The sequence below is a fragment of the Mustela nigripes genome, chromosome 4, assembly GCF_022355385.1.
Source record: "Mustela nigripes isolate SB6536 chromosome 4, MUSNIG.SB6536, whole genome shotgun sequence".
Lineage (NCBI taxonomy): Eukaryota > Metazoa > Chordata > Mammalia > Carnivora > Mustelidae > Mustela > Mustela nigripes.
Window position 1 is genome coordinate 104,937,860 of NC_081560.1, and position 13,778 is coordinate 104,951,637.

At 37.7% G+C, this 13,778-nt stretch overlaps 1 protein-coding gene across 16 annotated transcripts in view; it reads right to left on the minus strand.

The window, feature by feature from the left end:
- Positions 1-13,778, minus strand: part of SUGCT (succinyl-CoA:glutarate-CoA transferase) — an 840,768-nt gene that overhangs the window by 789,265 nt on the left and 37,725 nt on the right. For all 16 annotated transcript variants that reach the window (XM_059397231.1, XM_059397230.1, XM_059397222.1 and 13 more), the window contains exon 6: positions 8,725-8,845. In XM_059397231.1, the coding sequence (XP_059253214.1) occupies positions 8,725-8,845 (121 nt within the window). The remainder of the gene's footprint in view (positions 1-8,724; positions 8,846-13,778) is intronic.

Sequence of the window (13,778 nt, forward strand, 5' to 3'; positions counted from 1 at the left end):
GTAGTATGAAGCAGGACCACACTCCCTTTGATGGCCAAAGTAGGTCATGCTCTTGCCATCAAATGTCTTTTAGACATTTGCCAAAGCCAAAGGTCATGCAGCTTTTCTCCTATGTCCTTCTTTTGTGCGCTAATATGCTTAGCATAAATTTTGAAAGTTGACTCGACCTAAATTCCTGGGATGAATCCCACTCGATTGTGATGTATTGTGATTTTATATACTACTGGATTCAATTTGTCCCTATTTTGTTGAGAATTTTTACTTCCATGTTCATGAGAGATACTGGTCATTGGTTTTCTTTTATTGGAATGTCTTTAGTTTGGAATCAGGACGCTGCTAGCCTCATAAAATGAATTTGGAAGGATTCCCTCCTTTTCTCTTTTCTGGAAGACATTGTGTAGAATTGGTAGTATTTCTTACTCAATGTTTGGTGAGATTCACCAGTGAAACCATCTGGGCCTGAAGTTTTTTCCAAAGAGTTTTCAACTAAAAATGTAATTTCTCGGGGCACCTGGGTGGCTCAGTGGGTTAAAGCCTCTGCCTTCGGCTCAGGTCATGATCCCAGGGTTCTGGGATTGGGCCCCGCGTTGGGCTCTCTGCTCTGCAGGGAGCCTGCTTCCTTCCTTCTCTCTCTCTGCCTGCCTCTCTGCCTACTTGTGATCTCTCTCTCTCTGTCAAATAAATAAAATCTTTTAAAAAATGTAATTTCTCTAATAGGTATAGCACAATTCACGTTATTCTTGAGTAAGTGTTGGTACATTGTGTCTTTAAAGGATTTATTCTATTCTATTTCATCTCAGTTTTTGAATTCACGGGCATGGAGTTATTTGCAATACTCTGTTGATATCTTTTTAATGTCTTTGTTGTCAGAAGTGATGACCCTTCTTTCATTCCCAATATTGTATCTTTTTATCTTGGTCAGCATGACTAGAAGTTTGTCAGTTTTTTGTTTTTTGTTTTTAGCATAGTTGACACACATTACATTAGTTTCAGGTGTACAATGTAAGTAATTCAACTCTCTATATATTGTTACACTCACAAATGTAGCTACATTCTATCACTCTGTAATACTATTACATTACTGATTATATTCCCAGTGCGGTGCCTCTTATTCTCAGGGCTTATTCATTCCTTAACTGGAAGCCAGTACCTCCCACTTCCCTTCACCTATTTGGCCCACCCCCTCCCCACCCCTAGCAACTATCAGTTTGTTCTCTGTATTTCTAGGTCTGATTCTGATTTTTGTTTATTTATTCATTCGTTTTGTTTCTTAGCTTCCACATATGAGTGAAATCAAATGGCATTTGTCTTTCCCTGACTTATTTCACTTAGCATAGTGCTCTAGGTCCATTCAATATCACAAATGCCAGGCCTTATCCATTTTTATGGTTGTATAATTCCATGTCCAATGTTACTAATCAAGGTCCTTCAGCAGGTTAGTCAGTATTTGATTCCTACCTATTTTAAAGATTATTTTTAATATACTCTGTATCATATCCCTCTATAGCTCAAATCCTTCCCTGTATGCCATAGCATTTTCACCCCTACACAGTGTCTTCTCAAGCATTCTGATTGTTTTTGGTATTTCAGGCACATTGGCTTTCTCGTAGGCTTTTAAAGGACTTTAGATCCTTCCTACCTCAGGACCTTTGCACATGATATTTTTGCTGCCTGAAATGCTCCTCCCTTTGATCTTCAAATGGCTGGTTCCTTCTCCTGTTTTAGGTCTTTAAATGATACCTCCCCAGAAAAGGCTTTTCTGACACTATGCATCTCCTCCTCTATGAATCTCTGTCATAGTACTAACACAATTTATTAGTACTTGCCATACGATTTTTTTAACTTCTTTATAAAATGTCTCTAACAGTAGGCTGTAAGCTCCTAAATGCAGAAATCATGTCTGTATTGTTCATTCCGTACACTCAATGAGCCGGGCAATACAGAAGTTCATGAAATATGCGTTGGAGTAGGAGAAGGGAGACAGAGAAAGGGAGGGAAGGTGAGAGGGAATTACTTGGGCATTTCTGGATCTTTTGCTATGGTGAACATAAAAAGGTACACAGAATAATATAACAAATATGCATGTGTATTTGGCATATACAGTTGAAGTCCCGTGTATGTCCCTACCCTGTCCCATATCCCTCCCTCCCCACTCCCCAGGGGTAATCATTCTCTCAAATTTAGCATTTTTCATCACCATGTATGTCTTTATATTTTAACCACTTAACCACTTATATTTTAACCACTTAAGTGAATTATTAAAAAATATATACGATTTTTATTGTCTTAACTCTACATAAACAGTATCATCCTGCATATCACTGTTTGTAACTTGCTTTCTTCACTGAATTTTATGTTTGGAAAATTCATCTAACTGAATTCATGTTGTTCCAGCTTACTCTTTCCATTGCTTAATGGTATCCCATTCATTATATTACACATTTAGCCATTCTCCTACTAAAATATACTTCATCTCATATTTTCACCTTTTTGCTATTACAAACAATGCTGCTATGAACATTCTTCATGTCCCCTCATGCACATGTTTGAGACTTTCTATAGGGACGTACCTAAAAGTTAAAACTGGAGATCATAGGGTAGATTTGTGTACAATCTCAAAACAGCTTGCCAAATTACTCCCAACATGGATATCATTTTTCAACCTGGGTATCTGTCCTCCAGCAACGTTCACAGATTCCTCTGTCTGGTAGAGTCAGGTTTTTAAATGTCTGTCAATCTCTTAGGTGTGAAGTGGAATACCATTCTTGTTTTAATTTGCCTTTTTCTTTTTTTATTTAAATTTTAGTTAGTTAACATACAGTGTAATTTGCATTTTTCTAAAAACTACTGACCCTGAGTAACTTTCTACAGCCATTCAGGTTTCCTTTTCTGGAGCTCGGCCCATTTGTCTGTTGAACTGTTTCTCTTTTCTTCTATTGGATTTAAAGAAAAATTTTAAGATATTCTGGTTATTAATCCTTTGTCAGTTATCTTCCAGGGATCTGTGACTCATCTGCTTGCTTTTTTATAGTGGCTTTTGATGCACAAAAGTTTTACATTTTAATAAGTAGTCAAGTTTATCAGTCTCTTCCTTTGTAGTTCATACTTTTCGTATGTTGTCTACAAAATTCTTCCCTGCCCTAAGGTCATAAAGACATTGTCCTATATTGTTTTCTAAAAGTTTTAGAGTTTTACTTTTCATATTTAGGGTATAAATCAACATTATGTTACTATATAGAATAAACTCAAGATCAAGGTTATCTTTTCCTTTAAGGATAACCAATGTTCTACCATCAATTATTGCATATTCTACCCTTTAATGATCTGGAGTATAAGCCCTAAAAAAAAAATGTTTCCATATATATGCCAGCATGTTTCTGAGCTCTCTATTCTGTTCCATCGATGTATTTCTTATCCTCATACTAATACCACACTATACTAGTACTACAGGTTGTATCAGTCTTTTTATCTAATAAGGCAAATCTGCCCACCAGGTTCTTCCTTATAACTATCTTAGCTATTCTTAGCTCATAAGTAGAGCTCTCAGATTTTTTTCTACTTAAAACTAAAGAATGGATCTAAAATATTCTCTTAAAATATTCTCTCTGATAATGAGTTCTGAGGTCCCTCTTGAGGACCTATCCTCAAGCAGAATCCTGTAATCTGTCCATACAAGGACAGAGATTAAGAAAATGCCATTGGGGAATTCACAAAAATCAAAAAGGTACTTGGCAAAGCCCTTTCCCAACCCCAAAAAAAAATTATTAAAGGGCATACACAATGTTCCTACCACAAAATTATTCTGGTCAATAATATAATGCAATGTTTATCCTTCTAGAAACAAAGAGCAATGAAGTTAATAAGAAGAAAAGAAGTAAATATTTTTAAATGTGGTAGAGAGGATTTTTACTGCTAACTTTTTATAATTAATAACATGCTCAGAAGAAACAAAGGGAAGAGGGTACAACTTAAAATTAAAGTGCCATGGAGAATATCATTATACTAAAAGTATAAAGACGTAGAGAATGGTCAGTTTAAAAAACAAAACTTCTTTAAGAATATAAAAATATAAATATAAATATAATATAAAAATATAAAATCTCTTTCGGAGATTTTAATCTCTTTCTTTTATAAAAATATAAAAATCTCTTTCGGAGATTTTCTTTACCCCCTGGTACAAAGGACACATGAGTTTCCTCAAGAAGTAATTCCTAGTGAATGATAGCTTTTTAAACACTGCCCCCTAATGTTCATACTCCGAAATGGTAAGAGGACCTTAGAAAAATAATCCTTCCTCCCTTGTGATCAGTTGAGCATTTTTGTCCTGCAGACCAGATTTCACAGACTGAGGCAATCTCAACCACACAACTGTCAGAGTGCATTAAACTAAATCTCCCAGCCATTCTAAGATTACTCTCATCAGCAGTAAGGTCAACATGTGAGTGAGAACAGACTATTTGGGCTTGGACAGCACTGACAGAACAGCAATGCCACTGGGGAACATCAGGGAAGTCTAGGATCCCAATCATAACATGTGCAACTTTAGACTGATCTAATCAGTCTGATTTTTAAAAAATATGAAAAACAAACACTGATTACCAGAATATCAAACTTTTACAAAAGAGATGGCCTTACTTTATATACACATAGATTCATGACTCATAAACGACCTCTGCTTCCAAAGACTCCATTGACATTTAGACTCCCTGACGAGTAAATATGATTAACAATAAATGAAAGACCAAGACTACATTCTTCTCAAGTCAAGCTGTTCAGTGTCTTGTCATCACTTGACAATTTAAGTTATAACAATGTAACATACAACAATGATATACATCTAAGTAGGGAAAGCACAGAGGCAATTAATATTTAGTCAAGAGGCCTGAATTGTAAAGCCATCTGCCATGAAATAGCTGTAGGACCAGAGGTCTCTTGGACATTCCGGACCTCTTTCCTTATCAGGAAATAAAGGAGAATGAACTGTATGGGTGTTTTTCTCATGATTGTCAGGAGATGAGGATGTAGAGGATTACAGAATTATGGAAGGTCCTTGTTCAGACTGTAAGTGCCTCTCCCCATCACCTCCTTACTCCCCCATCCCTATCACCGAAAAGCATATCAAATCTGCACTCTCCCCATAGCTGAGAACTTCCACATTATACAATCTATCTCCAGGGCCCTTTGACACACTAAAATGTGAACACGGGATCTGAGAGCTGGAAGAAAATGCAGAGATCCTCTAACCACAAGCCAAGACCCAGAAGAACTGCTGGCTTTAACTGTAGTTAGTTATAGATGTGAAACTTTGGGAACTGTGAGGCTTCCCAAGTGGGGTAACTTTTTTTTTAGATGTTATGTATTTATTTGAGGGACAGGGCAGGAGCGGGGGAAGGGGCAGGGGAAGAGAAGAAGCAGATTCCCTGCTGAGTGGGAAGCCGGCAGCCCAACCTGAGGCTCCATCTGAGGACCCTGATATCATTACCTGAGATAAGTTAGACGCTTGACTGACTGAGCCACCCAGGTGCCCCCCAAGTGAATTAGCATTTTTGTTTGGCTGGAGGATGTGATAAAATACATTCTTATTCCTAATCTTTACCCCTCTTGGAATCCATGCCTTGCCATGTGACTCTGTAGATCCTGCCACAAGAATAGAACATATTTCACCATGCATTCGTACTGGGCCTGGTCGAGTGACTTGCCTTGACCAAAGGAATGCAAGCCAACGGGATGTAGCTAATGTTTTAAACATGCTTGTGAGGTTGGGCTCATTCTCTTGTACTCTTGCCTTTCATTATTAGGAAAACGCGCCTTTGGTGGCCACTGGTCCAAGGAGTGTGAAAGACAGGACCAGCACAGCAGGCCCCCCACCCCTGAAACTTGGAGCCAAATCTAACCAGTCTGGATCAGCTGAACCTCCACCAATGCAAATTCATGGGAATGAGAAATAAATATTTACCGTCATTGAAGATGGTGCATTTGCAAGTTATGTAGCATTTTATGATAACAAGGTAATGTGAAGATAATATTTTACCTACTTTAGTAATTTAGACCTCCACATTTCCAATAGACTGTGAAATTTTAAGGAAAAACCTTTCCCTCTTTCTGACACATATAAATATTGATATTCAGACACAAAGACTGAAGTGTGATTACATACCTATACAATAGTACATTTAAGAGAGAGTCAGATTTAGTGGTAAAGAGTCATCTATTATTTACAGACGCTGGCTCTCATGTTGATTCAGTAGCGAAGTTAATGATCATCCCCTCTAAAATAGTATTGACCAAACACTGCAGTTATAGCTTAATCTACATTTAAAAAGCAACACATAATTATACTGTGAAAAGCATCATTTATACTAAAGTAATATGTCATAGTCAAAGCATTATTATATCTCAATTAACCTGAATGCATAGAAATGGGAGTATTTTGGTTATTATTACTTTATGACTAATAAAGAAACATTTTTAATCCTATCGCTCCTCAACTACCCCCACCACTCCTACCCTAATTCAAGCTGTCAGTATCTCTAGCCTGGAGTAGCTTAATAGCTTCACAATTGTTCTTCCACTTGTAACGTTGTCCTCTACTGTCTGTTCTCAACACGGTAGCTAAAGTGATCCTTTTATTGGGGGGGGCTTTTTTTTTCCCAGTGTTCCAAGATTCATTGTTTATGTACCACACCCAGTGCTCCATGCAATACATCCCCTCCTTAATACCCACCACCAGGCTCACCTAAGCCCCTACCCCTCTCCCCTCCAAAACCCTCAGTTTTTGTTTCTCAGGACGTTAGGAGAAGGAAAGGAAAAGAAAAGTGATACTTTTAAAAATACATCAGATCACGTGGGTGGAACTGGAGGGTATTATGCGAAGCAAAATACGTCAATCAGAGAAAAACAAGTATCATATGATCTCACTGATACATGGAATTTGAGAAACAAGGCAGAGGATCATGGGGGAAGAGAGGAAAAAATGTAATGAGACAAAACCAGAGAGGAAGATAAACCATAACAGACTCTTAATCTCAGGAAACAAACTGAGGGCTGCTGGAGTGGAGGGCGGTGGGAGGGATGGGGTGGCCGGGTGATGGACATTGGGGAGGGTATGTGCCACAGTGAGTGCTGTGAGTTGTGTAAGACTGATGATTCACAGACCTGTACCCCTGAAACAAATAATACATTATATGTTAATAAATAAATAAACAGGTGAAATTTTTTAAAAATAACATAATAAAAATACGTCAGATCATTATCATTCTTCTGTAAAATACTCCATTAACTTACAAACTTATTCAAAGTAAACGTCAAATTCCTTAAGAGTTGCCAACAAGCTCTTCGAGATCTTGCTAACCAACATCTTCCTGTTTTTCTTACTGTTACATTCCCCTAGTTCCCTGCTTCAGCCATCCTTGATGGTCCTCAGACATGCCCAGCACGCTCCTGCCTTAGGTCCTTTGCACTTGCTGTTTCCCCTTCCTGAAGCCATCATTGCCAATATCTGTATGATTCACCCCTTTACTTCATCCAGGTCTCTGCTCAAATGTCAGTTTATCGAGGGAGACTTCTCTCTCTCTCTCTCTTTTTTTTTTTAGCATTTTATTTACTCATTAGAGAGAGAGAGTGTGAAAGCATAAGTGGAGTGGGGGATTGGGGAGGAGAGGCAGAGGGAGAGAGAAAAGCAAGCTCCCTGCTGAGCATGGAGCTCACTGTGGGGCTCAATCCTAGGACCCCAGGATCATGACCTGAGCGAAATGCAGACGCTTAACCGACTGAACCACCCAGGCACCCCCAAGGGAGACGCTGTAGGACCAGAGGTCTATCTCCAAGTATAATATAGCTCATCCTCACCCCATCCCTCTTGCCCTACTTTATTTCTCTTTAGCCCTTATCATTAATGGGCTCAATTACAAAAAAATTAAAAACTTAAAGAATAAGTTTATTTATTTATTTACTATATATCTCCTTAACCTATAATATAAGGCAAACCTCCATGTATTATCCACTGCCACATCCCAGAACCTTAGAATACTGCCCGGCAAATCACACACCTGCAGTAAATATTTGGTAGATGAATGAAGAGTGAAAATACTATAATTTTTTCTGATAAAAACTATTAATGTAACTAAGAATTTTCACAGCCACTTTTCTATATTACCTCCCTAATTAATAGATAAGTGCTTAAAAATAGATTAAACTAACTCAAATAATAACCTTGTTTCCTTGGACCTAACACATACACACACACAAACACCCACAACATTCCCCAGCTAAACAATCTGGAAGACTTTACTGAACTCTTTCCTTGACCTGGCTTAACACTTTTGAATAAATTAAGGGGATATGTTGATTTCCTGTGCTACACTAAAGCCAATTAATATTTCACCTACAATTCTATGTATGAATTAATATTTTGTATTTTATAAATACAAAAGTATTTTTGTAAATACAAAATACAAAGTATTTTGTAAATGTCTATAAAATATCAATAGAAAAATTTGCAAAAACAAAACTACAGACGTGCAATTCAAGAAGAAATACAAGCAGCCAATAAATACATGAAAAATCTTCATTTCGGTTACCTATAATGATTAATCAGAGGGCGAGGGCTAGGGAGTACAGAATCACTTCAAGAAAACCAATACGAGCAAGAGGCTTCTTACAGGAACAAAGAAAGCCAACTAACTAGAAAATCTATTCGCTGATAAGAGTGTGGGATCAAAATACCTGTGATAGAACAGTAGATGATGTGAGGGGCAATCTTGTCTATATCTTCATATCCAAGGCCCATAGCAGACAGTCTGCCAGGGATGTAGTTTTCCACAAATACATCACAAACAGCTGCAAGCTGAGGAAGGAGGGGAAGATGAGTCAGACTTCTTAAGGGACTTCCAACCTTTGAACAAACCCTCACATGACACAATTTGGATTTTAGTAAACACAGCTGATCCTCACATTGTAATAGTCAAGAAAAATCACAGGAAAAGTAGAATTACAAAGTAGAATTAAATGAACATAAAGGCACCAGTGGGTCAACTACTATGAGATATTACAGACAGTAAGACAATGGCCACTAAAATAGCAAATAGCATGGTGTTAAGGGGATATGCTTACATTAAACGTAAGAAATATCTAGGTTACATGGTCCTAATATAGTCTCAAGTAGCTTAGATAAAAAAGTTAAAATACATATACAAAAATATATGAAAAACAGGGGCGCCTGGGTGGCTCAGTCATTAAGCGGCTTCCTTTGGCTGAGGTCATGATCCCAGGGTCCTGGGGTCGAGTCCCGCATTCGTCTCCCTGATTGGAGGGAAGCCTGCCTCTCCTTCTCCCTGCTTGTGTTCCCTCTCCTGCTGTCTCTCTCTCTCTCTCTTTCTCTCTCTCTCTAATAAGTAAATAGAAAAACCTTTAAATAAATAAATTAAAATATATGGAAAACATCTTAAATCCTGTAGAAGAAACTAGATACAATGTCTTTGCTATTCTCCATCCTTACTATGTAATATTCCTCATTACAACCTGCACATATGGGTATGTAATACATATAAATGTCATTCAGAAATCCTTTTATACTTTTCAGATGCTTCCTTTCCAAAAAGTTCTAAATGTATTTAATTAACCATAAAAAAAAACTATTAAACAGTAACCCCGTGTAGGCACTCCTGCCGGCAGTAAAGGACCCAAACTACATCAAACACATGTAGGTTTCTACATGGGTCAGCTCTCGTTGCATACATTCTGCATGTGCATTATGTAGTACCTTACGCAAAGGGCATTTATTTTTTTTTTAAAGATTTTGTTTATTTATTTGACAGAGAGAGATCACAAGTAGGCAGAGAGGCAGGCAGAGAGAGAGAGGAGGAAGCAGGCTCCCCACTGAGCAGAGAGTCCGATGCGGGACTCGATCCCAGGACCCTGAGATCATGACCTGAGCCGAAGGCAGCGGCTTAACCCACTGAGCCACCCAGGCGCCCCGCAAAGGGCATTTAATGAATTAATTTTAATTTTAAAAAACCCTGTGTGGGTACTTCAAGAAGTTAAACATAGAATTACCCTATGACCCAGCAATACCACTCCTAGGTATATACTCAAAAGAACCAAAAACAGAGACTCGAACAGGTACTTTTATGCAAATGTTCATAGCGCAATGACTCACAATACCCAAAAGGTGGAAATAATCCAAGTGCCCATCAATGGACAAATGTACCCATAAAGCAGAATATTATTCAGCCTTAAAAAAAGAACAAAGTTCTGATACACGGTACAACATGGACAAATCTTGAAAATATGCTCGATGAAATTAACCAGACACAAAAGTATAAAACTTGTATGATTTCACTTATATAAAATATTCAGAGTAGGCAAATCCATAGAGACACAAAGTAGATGAGAGTTTATCAGGGGCTGGAGGGAGAGGGAAGTGTAGAGCTATTGCTTAACAGGTACAGTTCTTGTCTGGGGTGAAGAAACATTTTAGAAACAGATAGCGGTAGTGATTCACACTATTATGAATGTAACTAATGCCTCCGAATTGTACACTCAAAAATGGTTAAAATGGAAATTTTTATGTTCTATATATTCTACTACAACAAAAAACATTTTAACTGCATAGGCTATTTGTATTTTCAGACCTTGTGGAACTCTAAATCACATCTCAACCTACATTAAGTATCCAGATGGACCACAAATAAATTCACTATTTCAGTAAGACAAAAAAAATAAATAAAACCAATAAGTTATGCTAATAAAAAGTATTAAAAATATTATAAAGTACTCAAAATAAGCAGATTAAAAAACAATATACATTACATTATCTCATGTTTTGGGGAAAAATGAGTATACAAGGGTATAAAGAGATTTGACATGATACAGTAAAATGTTAATTTTTTTTCCATGAACATGTATTAGTATTTGTGTAACATGACAAATATTCTTTTAACTAACAAGAGCTGTGCTCAGAACACCAGGTGGTCTGGCTCTATCACATTATTAAAAAAATATGGAGCAGGTGAGTTTAAGAGCTACACATTTTTTTTTAATTTAAGATTTTATTTATTTTTTGACAGAGATTGGAAAAGAGCAGGCAGAGAGGCAGGCAGAGAGAGGGGGGAAGCAGGCTCCCCGCTAGAGCAGAGATCTCGACGCGGGGCTTAACCCCAAGACCCTGAGATCATGATCTGAGCCGAAGGCAGAGGCTCAACCCACTGAGCCACCCAGGTGCCCCGAGCTACACATTTCTACTCATAAAGACGCACAGTAGTTTTTAAGCTTACCCAAGAACTGAGTATGTATGCATTCTAATATTTATAAAGAACTATCCCAAAAAAGTATATAGGGCAGAAATTTTTCTTTTCTCCATTTTATAAATATTTTAAAGATGTCTTAGCCACTTACTAGATATTGACTCTTAGTTGCTCTGTCATTCAACATAGTCTCTCCTCCTCTGTTTCAGGATATTCACCCATTTCAAGATCATGTGTGTTTTCTAAAGCTTCATCTAATCATTCATAAAAATTCTAACACAAGAGTGTTAAAATCTGGGGCGCCTGGGTGGCTCAGGCAGTTAAGCATCTACCTTCGGCTCAGGGCAGGGCCACGGGATCCTGGAATGGAGCCCTGCATTGGGCTTCCTGCTTAGCAAGGAGTCTGCTTCTCTCTCTCTCTCTCTCTCTCTCTCCCCCTCTGCTCCTCCCCACTGCTCATTCTCTCTCACTCTCTCTCTCTCAATTAAATAAATAAAATCTTTTTTTAAAAAAAGGGGGATGCTAAAATCATAACATCAGAAAACTCCCTCTGAGTTACACTGCTCCCCACTCTAACTACAAGTGTTATGTCTGACAATTGCTTCAAAGGAGACCAACTATTTACTGGCATTTCCCAAATACAATAATCTACTAGGAAATAAAGTGAGAGGACTGGTTTCCAGTTTTACTGCTGATCACCTCTTCCTCATCTAAGTGCTCACCAATCACCTAAAACACGTATCCTAGAATCTGGCCCAGAAAAAAAAGCAAGCACAATTTTGCATGAGTTAGAGAAGCTACTACCTTTTTCTTTCTAAAACAGAAAAAAGAAAATCCTTCATCTAGCCAAAGAGTAAATAAGAACTAAAATTAAGTTGAAATACAGAGTATCTAATTCTGAGATCCCTTTGTTACATGTAATTTAAGAACACAGTGGAGATCAGAAATAGAAAGGAAAGTGATGATAATAATTTAACCACATTGCTAAAGAAATCATAAAGTAAATTTTTAAATGTTATATCGAAGAATATGCTTATTGGTAGGAAAAGTATTCTGAAAGATTTCAGGCAAAGTTTCCTATCATCCACTTTAAGATAGTTCACGAGGCATCTGGGTGACTCAGCTTAGTTCAGCGTTGGACTCTTCAGGTCATGATCTCAGAGTCATGATCAAGCCCCACACTGGGCTCCGTGCTCAGTGCAGAGTCTGCTTGAGATTCTCTCTCCCTCTTCCTCTGCCCCTCTCCCTGCTCACACTCTTTAAATAAATATATAAATAAATCTTAGAAAAATAAAATATATAAAAGTTTAAAAATACACACACAAACACACATATAGGCATACATATGTAAATAAGCAAATACAGCAATATATTAACAACACTGCATCTAGGCATAGGGTTGAAGAAAGTTCATTATACTCTTCTTTCAGCTATTTTGTACGTCTGAATTTCTCATAAGAAAATAAAATCCAGGGCCACCTGGGTGGCTCAGAGGATTAAGCCTCTTCCTTCAGCTCAGATCATGGTCCCAAGGGTCCTGGGCTCAAGTCCCGCATTGGGCTCTCTGCTCAGCGGACAGCCTGATTCTCCCTCTCTCTGCCTGCTGCTCTGCCTACTTGTGATCTCTCTCTGTGTCAAATAAATAAATAAAATCTTTAAAAAAAAAGAAAGAAAGAAAGAACAAAAGAAAGAAAAGAAAATCCATGACATTGCTCTTTGGAACATATCATGTGCACTCAATATGGATATTGTGACTGTCAACTAGTTAACATAGAGAATTATTTGAAATATAAATGATATGTCAGAAAGTTAACAAATCATATTGCTATGAAAATACTGGGATCTACATAGATTTTCTAAGCAGAATTTTGTTTTTTGCTCAAGCTGTTTCTAGTTAGCCTAGTAGACAAAGGAGTCATATTTTTGAAGCTCTCATGTATCCAGCTGATTGCTTTGTATGCTACTTTGGAACTGTTTCCATAAACTAAACTCAATATATTAGCAATCATAGCCACCATGGTCTGAATAAAGAGGTTGTTTTGCTACTCTTAAGCTAAAAGAGAAATCGATGCCAGAAAGCATAAAAAGACTAGGCAAAAAATAATTTTTTCCCTAGGCAATAAGATATATAACATGCTAAAAGCTAAAAACATGGAACTAGCTAAAAGCAACAGACATCAATAACGTCCCCATATAATTTATTTAAGTTTAATATGACTTGAAATGTATTTTATTATCAATCAGACATGAAGAGAAATCAAGCTCATAATGAAAGTTAATTCAGGGGCACCTGGGCATCTGCCTTCAGCTCAAGTCATGATCCCGTGGTCGTGGGATCAAGCCCCGCATCAGGCTCCCTTCTTAGCGGGAAGCCTGCTTCTCCCTCCCCACCCCTTGCCTGTGTTCCCTCTCTCGCTGTTTCTATCTCTGTCAAATAAATTTAAAAATTTTTTAATTATAGGGGTGCCTCGGTGGCTCAGTCATTAGGCATTTGCCTTTGGCTCAGGTCATGATCCCAGGGTCCTGGGATCAAGC